The sequence below is a fragment of the Acanthochromis polyacanthus genome, chromosome 20, assembly GCF_021347895.1.
Source record: "Acanthochromis polyacanthus isolate Apoly-LR-REF ecotype Palm Island chromosome 20, KAUST_Apoly_ChrSc, whole genome shotgun sequence".
NCBI lineage: Eukaryota > Metazoa > Chordata > Actinopteri > Pomacentridae > Acanthochromis > Acanthochromis polyacanthus.
Window position 1 is genome coordinate 14,362,965 of NC_067132.1, and position 25,411 is coordinate 14,388,375.

At 41.8% G+C, this 25,411-nt stretch overlaps 1 protein-coding gene across 10 annotated transcripts in view; it reads left to right on the forward strand.

The window, feature by feature from the left end:
* Positions 1-556: 556 nt before the first annotated feature.
* The window catches only part of phldb2b (pleckstrin homology-like domain, family B, member 2b), a 43,349-nt gene continuing 18,494 nt past the window's right edge, over positions 557-25,411 (forward strand). For 3 of the 10 annotated variants that reach the window (XM_022198915.2, XM_022198916.2, XM_051940444.1), the window contains exons 1-8: positions 557-889; positions 8,082-8,138; positions 8,302-8,425; positions 10,203-10,301; positions 10,835-10,918; positions 17,945-18,064; positions 22,325-22,509; positions 23,221-24,450. In XM_022198915.2, the coding sequence (XP_022054607.2) occupies positions 857-889; positions 8,082-8,138; positions 8,302-8,425; positions 10,203-10,301; positions 10,835-10,918; positions 17,945-18,064; positions 22,325-22,509; positions 23,221-24,450 (1,932 nt within the window). In that variant the 5' untranslated portion in view covers positions 557-856. Of the gene's footprint in view, positions 890-4,169; positions 4,227-8,081; positions 8,139-8,301; positions 8,426-10,202; positions 10,302-10,834; positions 10,919-13,304; positions 13,519-17,944; positions 18,065-22,324; positions 22,510-23,220; positions 24,451-25,411 lie in introns of those variants that run through there. The other 7 variants (XM_022198920.2, XM_022198918.2, XM_051940445.1 and 4 more) reach the window with 5 other exon arrangements.

Below are 25,411 nucleotides of genomic sequence, written 5' to 3' on the forward strand. Positions count from 1 at the left end.
ATGACTTTATATTTTGTAATAGGCCTGTTGTTCTTTGCATGGGATTATAGTCTTATGTTCCAAAGGAAAGCAGGCCTCTGCTCATTAGTTTTATGACCCTTTTAGCATTCCTTTTTCCTGCTGCATGATTACATTCTGTTGTACACTTTTCTCGATCTTTCTCTAATCGAGAACCGCATACCAGAACTGGATTGTGTCCTCTGAAGGGAGGCTAGACTGCAGCCCTTTTGTAATATCATTAGTTAAACATGCTTCTCATGGTTGTTTCTTATCATCAGCTGCCAAGTAGGTCTGAAAGAATGCCCCTCTCTGTCTGTCTAGCTCTCTTTTGCTCTCTCTCTCACCTCTCCTTCTCTCCAATTGTCTCTGTCTTTGTCAGTTTGAAGGCTTTTCTCTTTGAACCTTTTATGATGAGAGGTCAAGTGGAGGTCTGTTAACACCTGCATATTATGCTCTGTGTGTGAGGAGGCGAGGGAGAAAGAGAGAGGGAGACAAGGGGGGAGAGAGAGACAGAAAGAGAGAGAGAGAGAGAGACTCCCTCCCCTTGTTCTCTCTCCAGTTCTACTTCCAGCTGTTGCTACATTCCTCTACACGTCGCGATTGGCCGGAGCCGCCGGCTTTTGTGCGCTTGTGTATGTTTGGAGTGCGCGCCGGTGTGCGTAAATGTGACACAGGATTACGAGTCTTTCCTCGACATCCACAGGTTGCCCATGGTGCACGGGGGATGTATCCGCTGTCAAGACAGAGACTGTGATCACAACAAAGGCAGAAGAAGCACAATATTTTGGGGGAGTTTGGTCAGAAGGCACAAGTCTCGATTTTGGAGCCGCTGCGTAATTGCGCCCTTCTCTGCACCATGACAGAAGTGGCCAGTCCGGTTTCATTAATGGTAAGTTTGAACCTATTTAGTAGACTGCGATTTTTTTTTTGTTGAATCCAAATGTGTGTTTCCAAATTTGGAAGTTCATTTAAATTCTTTCTCTGTGTCCATTCTGTCTAATCCAGAGCGCAGCGAGCTGCGGTGTTTGCTTCTTAAGTGAGCTGTAATCTAATCCGGCTTTAATTACAGATTTTGTCCACAGAGAATTAAATACAGGGGAAGTTTTGTTTGTTTCTGGTCAACAGATTTTAAAAATATATATATATTCAGGGAAATAATTGTGCATTGTGCGTGATTCCATTGAGGATAAAAATGAAAAATAAAGACATGACGACTTAGATTTTTTATACTATTGCTCACAATTTCAAAAAATACCACAAAAAGAGCATAGATTGCAAAGATATGCTATGAGGCCTACAAGTCAGAGTTGTTTTTTCATTATAAATGGTTTGTAGGATATTGCAGGTTGGAATTTCAAAGAGATTCTTTGATATATGAGTCAGTTTTCATTGAGCACAACATTCTTGGTAGGCCTCGGCCAAACTTGGAAATCATATTAAAGAAAGAAGAAGGGGCAGCATCTGAAATGTTGACACTTCTTTGCAGCTCAGATTTACTGGTATGGACAAAGTGTGGGCCTATGTTTCTCTGTGGTCTGTGTAGAATAGCATCCAATCAGTCCATGTGTATCTAAATTGGCTTGACATGTACTTTTGATTTCCCAGTGAGTAAAAGAATGTGCAACGCTTCGCATAGCTTGTGTGAAGGTGGTCCTGTCAGAATCTGGAAAGAAATTGTATGCCACTTTATCGCTATAGATCCCTGTTTAGTGGATTTATCTTTCGCGCATCCAACCACAATACTCAAACCACATAGTATCTGTGTCTTTTAAAAAAAACCACAAAAACCTACCACAGACAGTGTCACGTGAGAAATTTTGGTCAAATTCAATCTTGCTCCAAGTTTAAATTTCCGTATGTGGTTTCATAACGGCAATGCTGCCATCAGAATACTGAGCCAATCTTGAAAGCAGTATACCTGTCAAGCTGCTCGTGTTGTGGAAACCAGGATTGTCACAAGGAAGCTAGACACAAATACTGGTATCAGACTTATCAGAACATCTTGTACATGGTACATTTTCAGTTGTTTGTGTGTTTTTAAAAGTTAAAAAAGCTGGAAGTTGATTCGGGTGCATAGATGTGTTGTCTGGCTCTTGAGCAGATACAGTCCAACGGCTAAATATTTGGAATACTGCATGTACTGTTGATTTATGAAGGTAGCGGCCTGTATTTTCATTAGTGCAGTATCATATTATGTTTGGAGGCCAGTAGTGGAACTCTGGGATTTTTTTTCTTCAGTCCACCATTAATCACCTTTCCCTCATATTCAGATAAGTGTTTCGATCCATTTCCATTTTTTTTAATGTGTCTCCTGGTCTCACCCACACAGCCAGCTTCTTTCTCCTGTTATCTTTTCTATCCAGCAGTCACAGTTCAGTTCTCCACATGAGCTATATTACTATGTTATGTTCCTCCGCCAAATCACTGTCCCTCTGTGTCTCTCTGTCATATCCGGCCCCTTGGAAACCCAAACATCAGTTGATCCCCTGCATATGGCAGTTAAAGTAATCTGGGCTTTTCCACAGACACACACACCCTCAATAGAAATTCAAGTTAGATTTCCTCCACCTTTGAGTCAGCTGCAATAACAATGGACTTTCTTTCCTGTGAGGATCTTGCACTTTGTTGGAAGACAGAGGGGAAAAAAAACTGCTTGAAGGGCTATGAGAGAGTTTTAGTGTGGTGGGTATTTGTTGTGTTAAAGCAGGGGTTGAAGGTCAAGCTGTGTTAATCAGTTTTTAGAGTTTTTACTAAAGTACACACACACACACACACACATACACACAAACTAGAGTCACATGCTTGGACACACTCAAAGATGTTTCAAAGATCTTTATATAATCCAATAACAGAGATGTACAGTAGGTTGTGTGTGTACAAGCATAAAAGACACATCATTCTAATTAAAATCTTGTTGAAGACATTGCACACACACACACACACACACACACACACACACACACACACACACACACACACACACACACACACACACACACACACACACACACACACACACACACACACTGTGTCCTGAAGAGCAGGGAGGACGATAACCCTATTTAGCCTTATGAGTTGCCCCATATGAGGGACACTGAGAGAGGGACTCCATATTAAACAGCATCTGTGATACAATGCTGGCTTTGTCAGGTGGGAGGAGGAGAGGGTAACGCTGGAATGTAAGGGGAGGGGATGTCAGTGAGAGACAGAAAGATGGAGAAAAAGCGAGATAAAGACCGAGGAGAGAAATGCAAGTCAAGGAAAAGCTCAGAAAGAAGCATTTTAAACAAATAAGATAGAGGTAATAACAAGAAAATAAATGAAATAGGACTGAAAGCTAATCATTATTCCTATTCCTATCTTCATGGGTTTGTGCCAGCCTGTAGCCATCATCTTGAGGAGCTGCCTCCCTCTAGCCTAAGGTCAATATAAACTGCGCCAATAAACCAGCCATATGCTCAGTGAAAGCAGATGGCAAACTTCAAATATCCGCATTAAAAGTAGAGAGGAGTAGCCGCAGTGCTTTGTCTCCTACATGTTGCACAGTCCTGTGTTTCTGTTATTCTTATCATACTACCCTCAGTGGTAGTTTTATCTTCAAAGCTAAACGCAGTTCACCAACTTGCTATCATTTCCACAATTTCAGGTATATGGTTTTAAAATTCAGATACAGACAACAAAAGGGAAAAATCCTGTCTTAATTTCCATCTGAAAACTGCCAAATTGCAAACTGAACCCTGAAGCCAACAGTAAAATGGCATCATGTGGCTAACCGTTATTTTGTTGAATAAAAAAGACATTGTCACATATGTAAGATGCTGACCTGTTCCAACGAGTGCACTAGAACAATCTGTTCCGAATGACAAACATTTGCAACAATTGGATTTGTCCCGTGATGTGGTTTGGAGAATGCAGCCTGCAACAGAAACAGGCAGCAAAAACGATGCAGAAGGTAATTGAAGCAGACAGAAAGACAAAACAGATGTAAGGGAAGTACAGCAAGAAGAGAAACACAACAGAGGGATGAAGGAAATAAAGGGATGAGATGAAACAGTCTGAGAAAGCTGAATCTGTCCTTATGCAGTCCTCTCTCTATCCTCCATCACTTTCTCTTTTTCCTTCACCCCACATTTCTGTCTCCTTCCGTCTGTCCTCATCTCTGTCTCCAGGTGCAGGGCCAATAGAGCATTTTGGGGAGACTCAGCTGCTCCACAGATGGGATCAAAGTAAGACTGTGTGTGTATGCACTTTCTTGTACTTTTGTCCTTGCGATTATACAGGCATTGTGTATTTATGAACTTGCTTCAGGCAGTCTTCACATACTGAAAGTTTGAGTGTATTTTAGATTTGGGACTAAACTTAGTGTTTAAAGTAGGTCAGAGCTGTGCGTGTAGGATATTTTCCCATTCATCAACTTTCCCATAAGAAGAAGCATTTACCTTTGAAAAGTTTCCCAGCGTTTCACGTTCCATTCCAGGAGCCAGTTTGTGATGAAGTGCTGACGTTTACGGTACTGGACTTTCTTCAAGTCAGCCTGCCGGCGTATATGACTTACTGAGTAGCTGTATTTCCAAGAATGTGTATATTTTCCCTCTTGTGTTATGACAGAAGACGCCCTGGCACAAGAGCACAAATAACCTTTTTCCATTAAACTAGAAGCTGTATCTGTTGGTGTACTTTCTAGTACAACACAGAATAATTACGTTCTTGATTATTAAACAGAGACCTTGGTATCTATCTCAGTTTCTTGCACCTAATTGGTCCCGGTGTGAGGACGTTATCTTTCCTTACTCTCAATGGGCCACATCTCATTTGGCCACTTGGGGAAGGCATGAAACCCTGTAAACACATCAGTGAGGTGTTATCACATAGTGCAATTATTATGGCACAAGTGTTAGTCTGTATTTAAAAATCCTGCAGAATTAATTTAGATTCTTGTTCCTGGCCACCCAGTCGATGTTAGTCCGCTAATCATACTCCTTTTAGCTTAGCATGGTCTCCACCATGTCTGATGGAAAATACATGGTTTCTAAGTTGGTAAATACTTATGTTGACCAGTTTGGTAAATTTGACTGTCAACTATTTGGTGCTGGACAGGTAACTTAAAGACCTGCTGCAGTTGAAAATGAGGTTGATAAGAGTGGTCAGATTAAATCAGAACAGTAAACTTACCATAAAATCAATACAGAGTTGAAAGAAGCTAGAAAGCTAAAGCCGAGGGGGATAACTCTGGGTTTGTTCTTTCACATTAAAGATAATCATTGAATAAAGCACTTTTGAAGGCTGGAGAAGCAACAATAAAGGTCAATTCATCACATTATTTGTGTATTTACAGGTTTCTACTTTCAGACAATCAGCCACAACATTAAAACCGCTGACAGTTAAAAACTGACCATCGTGTTACAGTGCAAAGTTCTGCTGGGAAACCTTTGGTCCTGTTATTCATGTGGATGTCACATTGACACATACCAGCTAATTAAACGCTGAAGCTGACCACAGGCAACAACAATCCCAGACTGCGCTCTGCCATGCCGCTAAAACTGCTTAGGAACAGTTCAAGGAACAATGCACAAAGCCCAAAGCATTGACTCTCCTCCAAACTCCCCAGATCCCAATCCGATTGTACATCCAAGGGATGTGCCAGAACAAGCCTGATCACTCTGCAAACCTACCAAACCTAAAGAATCTTCTCCTAACATCCTGGTGCCAGATACCACAGAACACCCTCAGAAGTCAGCGCTCCAATGGGTCAGAAGTGTTTTGGCGTCTTCCACAATATTAGGCAGGTGGTTTCAATGTTGTGGCTAATCGATGTACATCCAGACAAATACTTCAACCATTCAGTAATTCATCCTTTAGCTTTCCAAACCAGATGCCCTGACAGTACTCAGTTTGGCATTTGAATCTGAGGTTGTGAGATTGTGTATCTGGAGATCTAGAGGGGGGTTGACACACTTCAGTGCTTTGCTTTAACCAAACCAAACAAGGCCACAGACTTGTCTTGACCTGCCTAGACTGGAGCTCACCTGGTGAAAGAAAATAAATGAGCAACAGAAAGACAATAAGGAGGAATGATGGAACAGAGTAAAGAGAAATTCTTTGTGAGGGAAAATCAGTGGGGAGAGTGAAAAAGGTGAGGAAGGGCTAACAGGAGAGAGGCAGGGGGGACAAAACAGTCGTCTTTAAAATTGTCTTGACCTCCATTTTTCTGCATGTCTCCAACATTTTGTTGCCATCATATGCAGTGTGTTTGCTTTGTCTACACCAGTGTTGAAAAAAGAAATCAGTGGAATGCGCAGCCCATATCTTTGTGCGATAGCATTAAAAGCTGATGTGTGACCTTATTTGTGGGTTTTGGTGTGCGGATAAGGGTTATAAGGGCGGCTGAGTTGCAAGCATGCGTGTGTGTTGAAGGCAATGAGGGTGTCAAAGCAGCAAACGGATGTGACTTCAGAAAGGAAACTGGTGCTGAATTACAGGACGCGGGACAGAGCTGCAGAGTTTGATTTGTATTTCCTTTGCTGGTGATTGGAGTGCAAAAAGGAAAAAGAGGAGAGTGAGATTAAGGAAGACAGGACATGGAAAGGAGAAGCGCAGAAAAGACAGTGAAGAGGGGAAGACATGGACACAAGTCGGTTGAAAAACAAATGAAGGAATATGAAAGAGCACTCAAGTGAAGCAAAGGAGGAGGAAGGAAAAACTTGTGGAAATTGCGACAACTTGCGTGAGGTGTCTGATTTTGATCTTTAAAGGATTATTGCAGGATCATATGGAGGAAAAGGAGGAAGAGAGAAAGAGACGACAGGAGGTGGAAAACAAGATGTGGTAGCTGTGGTTTCCTATACGCTGTAATCATCTCTGCTTTGGTGAGAAGCATTTCACTCATCCATGTGGGTGTGTGTACATCAGTTTGCGCCTTTGATTGTGTGTGGACGCACAAATAGTAGCAAGAGTGTTTGTGCTCTGTTGAATTGCAGGGTACTGCAGGGGTTGTCCTTGGCAAAGGATCTGAGTGTGTTTACTCAAACACGCACATACAGTACTCATGCATTTTTGATTTTCTTTCCTTTCATCTTGCTCAGTCTTCTTTTATGTCAGTGTAGTTTTTATTGGTTTCCCACATATTTGCACCCTTTATAAAACATTTTGACTTAAAGCCACCTTCATTTAAGACTTAATCAATACAAAATAAGAACAGTTAAACTACACTTGAGGACACTGTGGATTTGCTCTCAGATGGATGCTTGAGGGACGTAAAGATTTATCTCACTGGGAGCCTGACTGGATCATGATCTGCTCGTTAGATTAGGACATGTTTTCGTTGTAACGTACCTTAACATCTGACCTGTGGCAAGAGGAGAATGCTAATAGGGACTAGGGACAAACTCTGATATTTGTAGTTGCAATTTTGGCTTTAACGTTCTCAAAAGGTCATTAAATCAGCAGGAACCACCCTCTGGTGATTATGATTGTCTACCCAGTTTCATGGTAATCTGCTGAGTTGTTGTCACGAGGCTCCTTCCTCTGGAAAGAGTTAAACAGCTCTGTCATTTGCGATCATGTGGTCCCATGACAAGTTGGATCAAAACCGAAACTTTATGTAACTCATGTGCCTTAAGACACACTCTTACCTCATACACATCATATGTTGCTCTGTCTGTCTCTCACACACAGACACATTCAAAGCACAAAGCAACAAAGCGGTGTGATTGCAGGCCGTGACCAGCAATTCGTGGGAAGTCTGTTGGAAGTCTGTTTTCATGGAACATTTCCACCAGTTCTTCCCACTGCAAAAAAGAGAATCCTTTGTGCACGTGTGTGTGTGTGTGTGTTTTCTCTCAAGTGGTATTTTCTCCTTGGAACACTTTCAGATTGAAAGTTCCTCTCATGTGGCAGCTGAGTATCCATGAACATTTTTTCTTCCTTTTTGTGTGTATATGTGCATTGCATTTGAATGTATCTACATATGGTCATTTGGTGCAAAAATGTTTGTGTGCTTGTGTGGCCTTACTCCTGCATGCCTACATTGTTTGTGCTTACATTTATAGAACATTTGTATGTTTGAATGTGTGTGTGTACAGGAATCGGAGATGATGTTCCAGCCGGAGTCAGATCAGATGTCTCCAGTTGAGCCCAAGGTGAGAGAACGCACACATACAACTGCACGTTTTAGAGGTTTGTCACAAATTCTGATGCTTTTAAGTTTAACATTTTAACATTTAGTCTTACAAAAGTGAAGAGGGTACTAAATAAATAAATTATCTGTCACATTGACCTTTCCGCTATGACTGATGCTTGCAGTCTCCACCCCTGGACCTGATCGACACAGGGAAGGGGCTAAAGGTCCAGACGGCTACGCCACATCTGGTTAGCCTGGGCAGTGGGAGGCTGAGTGTGGCTATCACCCTGCTGCCATTGAAAGAAGGTAACACACACTCACACTTACACTCAGTACAGAAACGTACTCCATGGGGTTGGATTACCAGGTCATGCAGTAGCCGTCCATCTTCACCTATACATCCCCAATGTCCGCGGATCATTAAATCTTCAAATGTAATTCCTCACCAGTCATGTAAGGCTCTGACCTGTAGTGAAACCAGATCTTTACAGTCCCCTGCTTATCCCTCCCTCTTTACTTTGCTGCCCGGCATTTCCCTGCTCTACTTCTCCCTTCTTTTTGCCCTCTCCCAGTGCACCAATTGCTTTATTTCTATGGTTACTAGAGAGTTGGGGTGGGGGTAGGGCAGGAGGAAAGCAATACTCAATGCTGGGCTGCATTGAAGCCACAACAGGGAATCAACACCGGTTCTTTGCATGGATTTGTTCAGACTAAAAACAGGTATTTAAACAAGCTACTCCATGCAGATCCCTGGTTGTTTCTGTTTATTGTCACTTAGCATGAAAATGATCCCGCTGAACCCACAGTTAATCATATAAATATGAGGACAACACTTTGCCGACAGACGCCAACCCAAACAGCAGTGACACAGATGACACGCACTGCCTGGTTTCATGACTGTGTTTTATGCACTGGAGTGAAAGCAACCACTTCATTAGGCTGAAACACTGAACTCCACAGTGTGCCTTTGGAATGCACTGCTTAAATCAGCTTGATCTGTTTTTTATTCATAACAAACTGGATCCGGCAGTTACTAGCATACAGGATGTACGGTATGTGTGCACTCATACAGACCCACAGGATAAAGTTTCCTACATAATGAGGTTGTATTTATAGATATTTATAGTTTCTCTATCATCAGTCGTCCACAGGTGTCTTGCACTCCTGCTTTATTCACTCGCCTACACACTCATCGAGCTCAACAAGCCACAGGTGCCACAGCCTCATTATTATTCTAGCTGCTTGGCCAAACACGCGATAGAGAAGCGGTCCAAGCACAGATCTACATGATAAAGACAGATACGCTTGTACTGCTGATTATTATACTGAAGCCTGCAGATAGCACACAGAATACAAACTGACTGAGATTAGATTTAAACTTTGAAAGGTAGTGAATATCTGTCCTTAGATGGATAACAGTGGTGACTCTCATACATTCAGATCACAAAGCTCTCATTATATGTCTGGTGCTGTTAGAACAGCGCAGTATGCTTCCTATATGGAAGGATCTATATGTTTTCAAAGTGCATCTGTGGTCAGGAAGAATGAACTGTGGCCAAAAGTCATATTTCCACACATGGTAAAGCAGAAACAACTGGTTGCTCAGTAAGTAAAAGGGTGATGTTGACCACAGTACATTCAGCTGTGTGAATAGCAATAAAATGGGGTAAATATTTCAAATACAGTACAAAGGCTAATTGTAATCAGCGTTGTGACATTTTAAATTTCACTTTGTACTCACTTTCTCCCAGCTCGGCGTGCTCTTCCACGTCAGTAAGGAATGCCAACAATGTGAACAAAACATTTAAGGAAAACTGAGGGTCTCTTTTTCTCCACAATGTGCCTATTTAAGAATAACCAGTCAGTTAAAATTCATAATTCTCCTTAAAAGTATGAAAAGCAGGCCACACATATGATACATATGTGGGCATCAGTTTTTCATTTAAAAATGCTCTCTAAGAGAAATCCGTTCTACAGTGATGTGTAGATTTTCATGACTAACAAACACACTGTCAACACCTATTTTAAATCTATTTTGTTTAAGTTTCTAGTTATTTTTAAAGTGCATTTCTTTGTGTTTCAGGGGTGACACGTATAGGCAGAGAAGACGCTCCAATTCCTCAAGATATTACAATAGAGGGTCCTGGCATCGAGGCGGAGCATTGTCTTATTTTCAATGAAGGTTGGTGTCAGGTCACTTTGTGCAAACTGACTTCCTGAACGAACACAGTTATCTGTTATGAACTGCCTAGTGTGTTTACATGTGCTAATGATTTTGATGATGATTATTATGACAAAACTGCTCCAGAATTAAATGCAATTACCATAATACGCTGTGTTTAAAAGTGTAATCTAAAAAAAAAGAATAAACTACTGAGCTGGATATCAGTGCACTGTTTTAGGTGGTTGAAAGTAAAGACTCACGGAGGAACTGAGTGACTGATTGCACTTTTAATGTTGTTGCTGTTCTTGTGTGGCACATTTTGTATAATTATTGCCTAAAGCTTTCAGCCCAAAAGCCTTTTAGTGACAATGGAAATCACATGGATTTATGTAGATGTTATGATGAAAGTGGAATAAGGAGTCATCTTTCAACATGGAAACACACTGGACTGTTTGATGTTGTAGTGAATTACAGTTTAATCCTTAAATAGCTCACAGAATGAGCTGAAAGTATGCTTAACCCTGACACTCTCCTCATTATCAATACAACAGGAGGAGTGGTGACCTTGGACCCCTGTGGTCACCTCTGCAGTCTGGATGGAGTCCAGGTCACTGTGCCTACACCGCTCACACAGGGTAAGATCTACACACAAACACACATGTTGCACCATAACACAGTGTGCTTTCAGAAGTGGTCAGTGGCCGGCACAGCAGGTGTTTTTCCTTTATTCACAAACACATACATGCTTTGAGATATTGCCACCTACTGGTTGCTCGCAGTACAGAGGTTGAATGAAAGCTGATTTCATTGCTCACAGTGAACATACTTTAAGTATTTCATAACTCTTGTGTGTGTATGTGAAAGAGGGTGAGTGGTTAATTTGCGGTTTGGTTAACTTGCATTCCCATCCCTGAGTCATATGGATACAGTTAATGTTCTGCTGACGTTCTGCATGGAAACAACGGGGTGTACAGTATGTTTGTATGTGTGTAATTTTACATACAGCCTGTGTGTGTGTGTGAGCGTGCATTATGTGTATGTGTTTTGAATGATGTGTGTGAGTGTGCACCTCTGGTTCGGTTTAATTCGTAGTGGTTTGGAACATCTAGCTGCTACAATGAGTCACAGCTTCCAGCAACTGCAGATCTTTCTCAAACCCACTGCAAACTGCAGGGAAACTTTCAAAACACACTAGCATAGTAACATACTCATTCCAGTGTATTAGTTCACTTATCTCGCTGTTCATCCATGCCCACGTGTCTGCGTCTGTTTTTTGTCTGACCTTATCTCAATCTGTTTATCTGCTGACAGTCCAACCTCTCCCTTCTTTTCACTTCTCCCAATTTCCTGGGATCTTATCAGTCACAGTGTTCTCCCTGTTTTACTGTTCATGCTTTCTGTAACACTTTCCACTCTGCTTTCCTTCCTTTTCCTTTCTCTCTCCTGCTTCAGAAAGCATGCACCGCACTGACTTGTCTATCCTATCTACGTCCAGTTTTCATTGTGCCCTGTGCGGCCAGCCATTTTAAGTTAAATATTGACAGCCGTATTTATCTTCCCGCTGTGCCTGGCTGATTCAAATATTTACATCATTTTGGTCTGTCCACACACACAAGGCCAGGCCATTGTGAAGAAGCCCGGGTGGAGAAAACGACCGAAAAAAAAGGAGGTTTGAAAAGTCAAAAGGGCATGGTTAGGAAAATTATGGAGAAAGAGAGCATCTTTCAGGAATATCCTTTGGCCTCAGATGCTCTGGATTGAGTTAGTCTAACCACACACACACACACACACACACACACACACACACACACACACACACACACACACACACACACACACACACACACACACACACACACACACACACATGTAGGGCAGTCTGGAGATGATTAGCTATGTTTAGGAAATGATCTGTTCTGTATTTGAGAATTCGGGGCTTGACCTGGAATCACATCAGCTTCACTGCTAATTCACTGGAACAGCTGGAAGACACTTGCAGATTTGTAGTTTGGGATAACAACAGAAATTATGACATTCAAAATCATTGTACAGCAAGCAAGACACTGACAGACAAGCAGCACAACAGTCAATAAACATTTATAAGAACCTATTAATAGGAAAACAGTTATTTCTGCATACTGTGTTCATTGTTTTGTGTAATTTTTCCATTGTTTTTTTAGCATAAAACTCAGGCTCCCGGCATTCACACCAGTCTGCAACAAATGCAAATCTAGGCTGCTGTACAAATACACTCGGTCTCTTCCACTCTGGGTCTCGTGTATGCACAGTGTGCTCACATGATCAAAGGCAAGAGCTGTTAGTACAAGAGTAGAAGTCCATGAGTTCATGTTATGTTGGAAATGCTTGCAGACAACAAAGCATCTGTTGCACCCTTTAACCAGTCTGGAGCTCAAAGTTCTCCTTAAAAAAATCTTTATTTTCTGTTCAGTGTTATCTTTCTCACTCAAATTCTCCACTTTCGGTGCAGAGAACCTGTCTGAGAAGCATGCTCCTTGCCCTCTTTCTTAATCCTTGTCTATTGTTGTTTAATCTTAGAAATCAAATGAATCGCTTATTAAATTAACTTGTTTGTCGACATAGCAGAATCAACCCTCCAAGGGTACAAGTTAATCTGCTGACTGGCTGATAAAAGGTTGTACTGGTCCAATGTATTTTAACAGAAAAGAGGAGGAAAATAGGTAGATAGACAAAGAAAGCTAAGGGGGCGTCCACCAAATACCTCACTGTCGAACCGTCTTTGAATCTACCAACTACAATAGGGGGGTTGTCGTGTTATGCTGTTAATTTATAGACGGTTTTTTTCCCTATTGCTTGCATATGTGCTTTGTTTTTTCAGTACAAATTAGGTGGAATACACATTCAATTGTGATATTGGCTGTGTTTAAATCATTAAATTACTGTAACCCCGTGATACGACACCCCCATTTAGAGAAGACTTGGTAGAGTCCCGGAGTCAGCCTGGTGGATGTAAATCAGTGAACTTTCTTCCACACGGAGTGAAGGAGGCTGAGGAGGCGTTTAACCGAGAAGGAGGGAGGCGGACAACAACACGGAGCCGGACTGTAGTGTACTTTTAATTTATTTGTTTGTTTGTTAGTTTCATCTTCCAGCAAAGAACTCCCTTTGAAGTCTTACCATGCTAATTTTGTAGACGTTAGAAGAGAGAGATAAATTTTCCTGTCGTGTTAAGTGCTCACTGAATGGGACTTAAAAGGTTTGTAACAGATTTGTTTCACCCTTTACAAATTGGCATTATATTTACTCAAGTCTCCTGTACTTTAACTTTATCCATTTATGCTTCTTTGCACTTTAACACAGTTTTTCAGTATTAAACAAGGCTGTTGTACAACGCTTTACGCATCAGTGTTGCGATATTTTAGCATGAAATTAACAAATAGCTAGCTTATAACTAGCATCTAGCTTATCTGTAAACTAGCATCTGTCTTTGTATTTTTTTTATTTAAAAAAAGCTTCATGTGCTCCATGTACTCACTTGAAGCTTTAGGACCTCTGCTTCTTTGTCTGTATGCTAAGGTAAATCTGTATGTAAAGTGCTTGTTAACCACATATATCACTCACTCTTAATCACCTTAATAGAAATACCACTTTTTTGTCTTCTGTGAACACATTTTCAGTCTATCATGCTCTTTGTAGCAGTTGATCAGCATCCAGTGTTCTCATTTATCACCAATTAATCTGTCTATTCTATTAAATTCTCAAATAAGCAGAGTAGGATGCTTTTACTAACCAGCAAAAATAACATTTTTTTCCACAACCTTCTCATTGTCCGTAATGAAAGCCACTCTAGATATCAGTTCTGGTTGTCATTGCAAAAATTAATGCGTAAGCTGAGATCTCTTTTTTAAACTTAATGCACTATTTTTAAACTGTGCTTGTGGTTTATTGACTGGTGAAATGGCAAAGCGTTGCTTCACGTGCCTCATTGTTACAGCAGGATTGAAGGTGTGAATCATCATTGCTATTCAATACAACCAAAGCCACTTTGTGGTTGAAGTTAAATTTCTTATGTGCAGCCAAATACTGGCAACGTTCCATCAAAACCTGTTGATTGTAGCATATTTCCTGCACCTCTTGATGGTAATAGCCATTGTGTGCATGCCTTGGGGTTAGCAGGCAAGTTCACAGACTGGTGTGAGTGTACATGACAAAGAGAAGTAGCCCGTGGTTATGAAGACAGGCTCAGTGGTCAGGATACCTGACACCTGAAAACAAAACCTGCTTCATTGTTTCAGAGGTTATTGTCTTCACAAGTCTTTCGTCTGTCTACCCCCAGCACATTTAGGGCTTTTTCTGTTGTCTATTTTACCTTAAAAACAGATGAAAGAGAAATCTCTCCTTTTTGATGAGTTTGTCTTCTGTTTGTATTGAACTTTTTATCATTCTGACATCTTTATTTCTGATGATACAGATTTGAGGTTGTTCATAGGTTATACAGGCTATACAGACAGGCTATACAGACCTGCATCCTTTGCCTGAGGGAAGTGGGGTGTGCCGATGCTTTTAGGATAAGATTTACCGTTTAGACGAGTGAAAATAGCTGCTGAGCCGGTGGCCAAATTATGCATATGAACATGTCAGAGAGAGAGAGAGAGAGACTGAACTAATCTACACAGACTCCCCTGAGGAGGCTAGTCTGTTTTTTTTGTGATGTTCCTGCTGGACCCTTGGGCCCCAGAGAGGGCAGCTTTGTGGTTTTGAGGCCAATTTGCACTCCCATTGGGACCTGTGTGTGTATGCATAATTTCATGAATGAATAAAGTCAGTTTTAGCTTCAGTGTCAGTACCACGATGGTTTTAGAGATCAGACCAGCATTTTGAGGACAAAAGTTTTGATTTTTTTTTGGTACATTTTGATAAGAATGGTTGAGCGTTTTTCTGACTCCACTTTCAAATGTTGGCGTATGATTATTTAACATGTCAGACCTCACCAAGTAGCAGGTAACTGGACTTCATCCGGCCACATGTTTGACATGGGATCTTTGTAATTGGTTTATTTTTCATTCTAGCCTAATGGTCCCAATTTGGCAATTCCTCCGCTTATGTTAACCAAACAGAGAAACAGTTTTGAGTTTCCCCTCCCATAACATTGTGGTGAGAGTCGAGATCTACACGGGGACAGAAATTGGCTCCAGACCTAACGCAGCTCCTACATCTGTGTCCTCAAAGACTCTGAGGTCTGACTTTGTAGATTGCAAACTTTAAATTATCCTATAAATGTATATACAGACTAATTTCGCGTTTTGTTGTTGTTGGATGGTGTCTGTGCATATATATGTGTGTGTGCGTGTGTCAGAGAGTGTGTGCTCTGCCATGGGAGGCAAACTAAATTTGCTAGTAAACAAGTGAACACATGAATGAGATTAAATGTGTTTGGAAGTAGTGTCCATATGTGTGTGTGTAGAGGGTAGTGGGTGTGTTTATTGAACTTATTTAGGACAGTCGGCTTAATTTTAGTTTGTGTGGAAGCAGTTAAGATTAGGGTTTTTTTGTGATTGAATGTAGGGGGTTGTTGTTTGTTGCCTTCTTTTAGCGTCACAGATGGTTTGTAGGGGTAAAGATTAGGAAAAGGTCATTTCTGGTGTGTTTGCCTGAAAGAGAAAATTTAAGTTTCATGATCAAGTTTTACAGTTTGCCTTTGATTTGCTTTATCTGTTTTTCTTAGCCTGTGTCACACATGCTGCTATTAAATTATGCTGAGGGCAGAAAGGATTAGCTTGTAGTTATTTGTTAGCAAAGGAGTTGAGGGGAAATTACGAAGAAGGGAGGGTTGAGGGCTCTGAGCAAGTCAAGGCGTCACACTTCCACTTTAAAGGTGTCACATGGTGAGACTACTGAGGGTAGGAAATTAGATTTTTACAAGAGTTGACTGCTGGCTAAGTGTGTGTGTTTGCTTGCCTGTGTGTGACCCTGTGTGGTGCTAGATACTGAGAGGAACTGTGATTCATTAGGCAGACGCTGCTACAAGACATGTTCCCACACACAGATACACGAAGCAAACACAACATTTTGAAGATGCACACTTTCATTACTCATGTCTGGTGATGAGAAACACATTATTAGCAGTTACTCACACTTGTTGACACGGTGACTTGTGCGTCTGCGTAAGTGTGCTTCTCCTCTTTTCCTCACAGAGAGACGCAACTTTTGATCTTTCTGTCACGATGCCACTTCCTCGCAGTTTCTGCCCAAACCTGCAAAAACTGTGTTTACACGAGTATGGATTTGAGAAGTTCACAGTCCAGCTGCGTAGACTAAACACTTTTTTTTTGCACTGTTTTCATGCATGTGTGGTGTTCGCTTCACCTCACCGCCGCAATCAGGTTCCCCCCCTGTGCCGAGAATTACAGCTTTGAAGGCGAAGAAAAAAGGCTCTTAAGGCAGCATCTAGACAGATACGACCTCTTTTATTTGGACGATAATCCTAAAGTAGACTATTTTTGCTTGAGATATTCATGAAGCTGGACATGAGGTTGAAACTGAGAAAGAAGGGGGCAAAAAATGAGACGAGAATGAGAGAAAGGAAAAGAAAGAAAAACAATTTGGACATTTTTCCATTCAGTCTTTTTCCATTCGCCCTCTCGTTATCCCCCCTCTTGCCTCAGTGGTTGTGCCTGACTTCAGGTCCAAGGAATCTGATGTAACTGTAATGGAGCTGTTAAAGAGGTGCTTTTTAGCCCTTTATTCATGTGCTAAAATTGTAGAGGGGATACTGTAATGAAACAAGAAGGAGCAGTGATTGCTGACACACACACACACACACACACACATATATATAGTATGTAATAGTTTGTTTATTAGCAGATCTTGAGAATTTCTCTCTGCCCAGCTGTTTTCCTTTCTTTCTTCTTATTTTTTGTATTTCTTTGTGTTTCTCCTGCATAAGTCGAATAAAGCCAACTTACCTTTTCTATTTAAAACAGGAGCTACTAAAGAGTCACAGAACAATTGTACATGCCTGAGAAGTACTAATTTAAATCACAAGTATGTACAACATGTATCATGATAACCAAAAAACCCTACTAATGAAGCATAAAGTACAAGATAAAAGCATTATACAATTTATTATAGGAAAACACAGATTAAGACAACCACAGCCTCTATGTATGTGTCAGCACTGCTGTCCTCTCTCTTACTGTTTGAGGTATTTGGACAGCTGTGGCTGGCTGTGTGTATTACAGAGGTTGTGACCCTGACATCTTGTTTAATACCTGGCCCTCTCAGCCTAATTGATGGCCAGAGCAAACACTGTGGCCTGGAGTCGCTGTGCGCGAGCATGTATGAGTGTGTGTCTTGCTGTGAATAAATATTCCAGGCTTACACTACTTTAAAGCTGGGCTAAGACTATCTCTTCATACAGCATTGTCATATACTGCATGTAAAAACAGAAATATGTAATGTAATATGGACTTCATAATGATGTAAGGTTTTGCTGTTTGAGATTCTGTGTTTCTGTCACACTAAACCAACAGCCAAGATTTGCTTGATTACATTTAGTTGTTGGCCCAGCTCTGAATCTATTATCTACTGTCTACAGATACTCTCATTTGCTGTAAATTCCTCATCTTTTGTGCGTGTAGCTTTGAATTGCATCTTAAATTTGGCCTTGCTTTTCTCTCCAGGTTATTCCCTGTGTTTGGGTAAGTCCTATTTCTTCCGCTTCAACCATCCTGAAGAGGCTAGCAGAATGAAGAGCATGCTTCCACAAAAGAGCCATGTGTCCGCCCTAGCCTACAACACAGGTATGCATACCAGGGAGTAGTGGGGTAGCGGTAAATCTCCTCTCTGACCCTGTACTTCTTTCTTGTTCTTTTTTCTTTGCTGCTCCCGTTTGCCTTTGTTTTGCCACATCACCATGTCCTGGTCCACCTTTTCTGTTCTTATTCTTGTTTAGCCACTTTTCATTTTCATCGCCATCTGCAGTTTTTCCGTCAGATTCTTCTCCTTATGCAGCATCTGTTGCAACAGATAGCTTCTCTCCTATCCAGTGACAGCGATGACAGGCTAGAGTTACATGTAGACATGACCTGCACAGGTGTTAGTTTTGAATGTGCTTATTACACTTCACTCAGACACTTACAGTGACACAGAATAAGCATGCATTAGCTGACCCTTCTTCACGACCTTTCTTTCAACCATGTTTGACACTGACCTGTTTGGATAACCTGACATTTTTGTCAAGAATGTAAAAAAATCAGATACTAAAGGTTCAATGTCATCTGACTGACTGGCTTAAAAAAAAGTGATGGACCGAGATATAGAGAATGTGTACGGGTGGCCGATCAAAAATGAGGAATCAATCATGTGCATGTCTGCTGTCTGACAACGGGATGAGAAAGACAGTGTGAGGATGACGGAAGCTATTTCCTTCAGCTCCTCCTGAACACACGAACTCACTGTCACACACATCTCAACTTAAAATTCAAAGCATATTGGAATGTTTTTGTCATCTGGTATCCCTCTGTTGCCATGGTGATACAGCTGGACTCCGTAGTGATTGATCGGACTGTGAGCAAGGTGTGTGTGTGTGTGTGTGTGTGCGTGCGTGCGCCATATTCAGTGGAATTCTTGCTCTTCAAACCCCTACGCTCAAAGTATGTACTCCTCTCTCCTCCGAGCTTGTCTGTTTGATGTTTTCATACGTCTCTTTCACACAAACGCACACATGCACACACAGCGAAATTATTATTATTACCAGCAGCCAGAATCTTTACCGTTATTCCTTCTAACTGCCAAGACTCACACTCTGACATGAGGGACTCCCACAAAGCAAGAATAGCTGGGCATAGAAGAGAATGATCACAATAGAAGAGAGTTGATGCACACCAGGCCTCCAGTATAAATCTGCCCATGTATGGACACAAACACCCCGTGTGTGTGTGTTAGTGCATGTGAGTGTGTGTATTTCTAGATCTTATGATGCATTTCACTTTCTGCCCTGTTTCTCTCCTCCTTGTAAGGTTTGGCATTTTCTCACACAGGCTTATATTCAGCTATGACGCGTGCCTTCCAGAATTATTCAACTAAGTGACTGAATAATAACACATGCATGGATTTGTCAACACATCTGTGCATTAATGGCATTTGTACACATGGAACGCGCACATTTGTATTTCTCTCAGGCGCAAGGCACAGTTGTTAGACGTAGGAAAGCTTTTGTGTGTGTGGCAGTTAAACACTGGGTGGTCCAGGTTTGAACATTGTAATAGCTCTTTTTCCACATAAAGCCACGGATGAATCTGAAAAATGGGCAGGTTTCTCCCATGTTGCTTTACCCCCAAGTAATTTTCACCTGCTTTTCTAATGACAGGATGTGAAACGTTTTGGAATTCTGCATAGAAAATGGAACTATTAAACTACTAATTTCAGCAGTCTTTTTTCACTGATATTTCTTAGTTAAGCTTAGCAGGAAGGAAATAAAAAATGGACTTTGTTGAGGTTTGGAAAGAGACCCCCACGCAGCTGAGACTGCTTTAAATAAAAGGCTTTAGGAAGGGCGGGGGTCTCTTGAGGGTATTCCAGAATTTTTTGTGGTCTTTTTCATTTACCAAAATCCTATACTAAGGAACTGAAGTTGAGTGAAGCTGTTTGTCTTGGATCTAATAGATGGTTTCGTGTGAGTGTGCGTTTGCATGCAGTGTCTGTGTGTGTGAGCTGCCTCCTGTTCTCGGGGATCCGCTGCCAGTTGTGGATTGTTTGGGCTGGGTTTGTTCTGCCAAGAGCCCCATTTATGAATAACTACAGCTTCAGGTACACATACAGCCTCTCTCTTTTTCTTCTTTCCCTGGTTATGACCATGTACTCCTCCCTTTTTTCCATCTTTTCTCTTCTCCTGTTTAACCAGAAAATGCCCATCCACCACATTATACACCTGCTTTGAATTTGCTGTACTGTTTTTCTTTCTCTTTTGCCATAATTTACCCATTTGTCCCTCCGGTTTCCCATCACCCCTTGTACATGTCCCCCATGAATGCTCACCTCTATTTATGTATCTACTGGGGCTGAACCAATTTTTCAAGCAGATCAATTTCATTTGCGCTATAATTTGTTAAAGTCAAGATTCAGCTCAGGATTCACTGGGTACACACGTGGACAAAATTGTTGGTACCTCTCAGTTAAAGAAGGAAAAACCCACAATTCTCACTGAAATCACTTGAAAGTCACAAAAGTAACAATAAATAAAAATTTATTGAAAATTAAATAATCAAAAACAGCCATTACTTTTGAATTGTTGATTAACATAATTATTTAAAAAAACAAACTAATGAAACAGGCCTGGACAAAAATGATGGTACCTCTATAAAAGATTGAAAACTATTTGACCAGAGTGACATGATTAACTCAGGTGTGTCATTTAATTGACATCACAGGTGTTTCCAAACTCATAATCAGTCAGTCTGCCTATTTAAAAGGAGACAAGTAGTCACCCTGCTGTTTGGTGAAAAGGTGTGTACCACACTGAACATGGACAACAGAAAGCGAAGGAGAGAATTGTCCCAGGACATCCAAAAAAAAATTATAGACAAACATCTTAAAGGTAAAGGCTATAAGACCATCTCTAAACAGCTTGAAGTTCCTGTGACAACAGTGGCTCATATTATTCAGAAGTTCAAGACCCACGGGACAGTAGCCAACCTCCCTGGACGTGGCCGCAAGAGGAAAATTGATGACAAATTGAAGAGACGGATCGTTGGAATTGTATCCAAAGAGCCCAGAGCAACCTCCAAAGAAATTAAAGGTGAACTCCAAGGCCAAGGTACATCAGTGTCAGATCGCACCATTCGTCGTTGTTTGAGCCAAAGTGGACTTCATGGGAGACGACCAAGGAGGACACCACTGCTGAAAAAAACTCATAAAAAAGCGAGACTGGAATTTGCAAAAATGCATGTTGACAAGCCACAAAGCTTCTGGGAGAATGTCCTTTGGACAGATGAGACCAAACTGGAGCTTTTTGGTAAGGCACATCAACTCTATGTTCATAGACTCAAAAACCAAGCATACGAAGAAAAGAACACTGTCCCTACGGTGAAACATGGAGGAGGCTCAGTAATGTTTTGGGGCTGCTTTGCTGCATCTGGCACAGGGTGTCTTGAAAGTGTGCAAGGTACGATGAAATCTGAAGACTATCAAGGCATTCTGGAGAGAAATGTGCTGCCTCGTGTCAGAAAGCTTGGTCTCAGTCGCAGGTCATGGGTCTTCCAACAGGACAACGATCCAAAACACACAGCCAAAAACACCCAAGAATGGCTGAGAGAAAAGCGTTGGACTATTCTAAAGTGGCCTTCTATGAGCCCAGATCTGAATCCCATTGAACATATGTGGAAGGAGCTGAAACATGCCATTTGGAGAAGACACCCATCAAACCTGAGACAACTGGAGCTGTTTGCTCATGAGGAGTGGGCCAAAATACCTGTTGACAGCTGCAGAACGCTCATTGACAAATACAGAAATCGTTTCATTGCAGTGATTGCCTCAAAAGGTTGTGCAACAAAATATTAAGTTATGGGTACCATCATTTTTGTCCAGCCCTATTTCATTAGTTTTTTTTTAAAAAAATAATTATGTTAATCAACAATTCAAAAGTGATGGCTGATTTTGATTATTTAATTTTCAATAAATTTTTATTTATTGTTACTTTTGTGAGTTTCAAGTGATTTCAGTGAGAATTGTGGGTTTTTCCTTCTTTAACTGAGGGGTACCAACAATTTTGTCCACGTGTGTATTAGATTTAAAACATATGGTAGAGCATTACAACATGAGATACTACTAAAAGTGTGACTATCGCATGAGGAAAAGAGGATAGCATGAATTTATAAAGCCATGCATATAACAGTTTAAACTCTGGATCAGACATGCTGCTTAATATGTTAAAATGCAGCTTTTCTGCACTGTTTCAAATTCCAGTTTGATTTAAAATCAATTAGTTGTTCAGCCCTCCTTATCTACAAGCTTCCATGTTATCCGTTTATTTTATGTTCCAATGAATCTCTCTCTTCCTCCAGATTACCTGAAGTTTAGTAGTGACTATAGCCATGCTGTGGTGGGGGGCACCAGTAGTGCGAGGGGCATGCGATCAGCCTCTGAGCTGCGAGACTTGATGGACACGCTGCAACGCAAGAAAATTGCCCTGGAAAACAGCCTGAGAGCCAACGGGAATGCCAACCCCTCGTACTTCAGTGTCACACAGGTCAGGCATCCTTTAGCTCCACTTCAAGGTTCATTATGTTTTACAGCACACTTTAGCAGGACTTGTTTAGTCTGTGTGGCCAGCCTAGAGGTCTCTCTCGGGGTAAACGGGGTTAACAAAGGTTTATTCATTGCCAACAATATCAACCATGGCTAAGTAGGGTTTACCCATTATCCTCAGTTTAACCCCTTGACGCCTTTTGTCACAAATTCGCATCATACCACTTTCATTCAGACTGCAGCCGAGATGGCGTATCCATTCCCCCAGTGCCGGTACATATTGCATAGTGCATATTGAATGATTACCTCGGAACCTTTTGCAAGCACTGGTTTCTCGTAGGACCGGTCAGAGTGGGGCCTAGTTATTATACATCTGTTATTATTGTTATATATCTGTTATGTGTGTAATAGACAAATTAACTATCTCCACTTGTCTTAGCATCAGGTGGAAAGCAAAAAACACTTTTTTTTTTAAATTTCATTGTAAATAAATTCAGGTGTCAAGGGGTTTCAAGGGGTGTCAAGATTTACTTATTACATAAGTCTACTAAATCCTCATCACTTCTGTGTGTTACTGTCTCCTCAGCTACTTCTGTCATATTGATTTAATTTTATGCATTATATGTAATTGAATATTACAGTGAGACAGAATTTTGAGGTATTTCCACAGTATGCTAATTACAGGATGTTTTTTCTCTTTTCTGCCCCTTAGTCTCCACCCACCACACCTGTCTCCACTCCGACCACATCCTCATCAGCCTATCAGGACCAGGCAAGGCGTTTCTACAGCTCAGATCGTCCGCCTAAGTCTGCTTCACCTCTTTCCCCCGGACGGCGATCTGACCCTTCTTATTCTCTGACTTCCCGCACATCTGCTGGCCGCAGTCAGGACAACTTTGGCATTAGCGATAGCCGGCGACTGCACAGCCAAGGCTCCTCTCCGTTACTGTCCACGTGGAATGGCGGAGGCTCTTCCAGTTCTGTTGCTGCTAGCGATAGCTTCCTCCTCTCCCTTCCTCCTTCCTCTTCCTCATCCCGCTCGCCATCGACAGGGGGCGCAGTCAGCATGCCATCAAGCCCCCGTCTAGGCCGCCGTACTTTTGGGAACCAAGAGCCATCGCCCAGCACTCGAACCAGGAAGTACTCAGCAGGCTCACTGAGTGGGATGATGGTCGGAGGGCATAGTCGCTCGCTGCCACGTCTCTGTCCCTCTCCGTCTCCACGCGACAACAATGGAGGGCTAACTTTGTCAACGCTGCCTCCACGACGGTCTGATGTTGTGGGGGGTTACAAATATAGCAGAGATCCTTATAACAACAGCCACAACGCCAGCCCTGACCTCAACCATAATTTCAGTAACTCCAGCCAGCAAGCCTTGAACAGGAACCAAATCCAGACTACAACTCAGGGTGAAGGTGTTGTGTCTATCTCCCTTTCCTCCCCTAAGAGCTCACCCTCCACCACCCACACCATCTCTACCACAACTGCCCCACCTGATGTGACAATCCCATCCAGGGCAGGGGGCTCCTCTTCTCCTCGTGTTGCTAAAAAACTCAGCCTGACCTCAACTAGCTCACTGGGCTCTGTCAGCACCACAGGTTCCAGCCCTTCAGATCCAGAGCATCTAGCTAGCCATGGAGTCTCATCAGGAATGGAAGTGTCGTTGGGGGAGAGGGAGAAACGAGCAGGAGGCCTGGAACACACTGGTACCCTGGGCCTGGGACTCGGCGAGAGGAGGGCTTCTTTTGGGAAGGCGGGACTAGAACCTGGGATTGGTCTAGGAGAGAGGAGGCAGTCGTTTGGAAAGGCAGGGGTGACCCCACCTGGGGGTTTCAGGGAAAGACGGGGGAGCATCAGCTCACTGAGTGGGAAGGAAGAATTGACAGATTACCACCAAAGGCAAAAAGAAGAGAGACTCCGTGAGCAGGAGGTGGAGAGACTGGTGAGTATCTGATTCAAAGTAGAACGTTTTTGTTTATATCAAACGGGCACATCAGCTAAACTTACAGACAGATAAATCAGCTGTTATTAGCTGAAGAGTGTGTTGCTCTAAATATAATAAAAAAACAGTGCTGCAGGTTAATAGTTGCAAAAGAAGAGTGCGATATTATTCTGCACATGTAAACAGACAAGAAAAGGAATGAGTATAGGAATGCCTCCCTTCAGAGTAACATACTTCTTGGCCTCTCTAATACACTCTCCCAGGGAATTTAATGCACACACACACACATAGTGAGGTTCACCACTCGACAGATTCTTATGGCAGTTAGCCCATACTAACAGGACTATTCTTAACCCTGTGCTTGGATTGTGTGTGTCTGTGTGTGTACATTGGGTTCGTGTTTATGTCAGTCAGCTGGAGGTATGCCCAGAGTGGTTTGTACTGCTGAGGAGCCACAGAACACATCAGTCAGATGTGGGTTAGAGAAACCAACGAGATTACAGAGTTGTAGTGTAGCAGGTGGACAAACACACAGATGCTCAGCATATAATGACAACTGGACGCATAATATCACTATCCTACTCTCATTACATGCCTCTGTTTCACACAGCCATACTCTGCTGAGCGTCTCTGTAACTGTGAGAAATGGTTTTCTGGATCACGTACAAGCAAAACTGAGGCTTCCAGCTAACCTCCAAATATTTTCAATGGAGTTATGATCATTAAAACCTGCCTCTTGTGTTCTGATTAGAGAGGCAATTTGCACTTTGTCCAATATTTGGATTGATTTTATAATATTAAGAAATTAGTTTGTATGTTATTTCATCTTTCTTTCAGATTTTGGGGCTGCACAGTGGTATAGTGGTTAGCACTTTGGCCTTGCACCAAGAAGATCCCCAGTTCAAATCCCTGGGATCTTTCTGCATGGAGTTTGCATGTTCTCCCTGTGCATGCGTGGGTT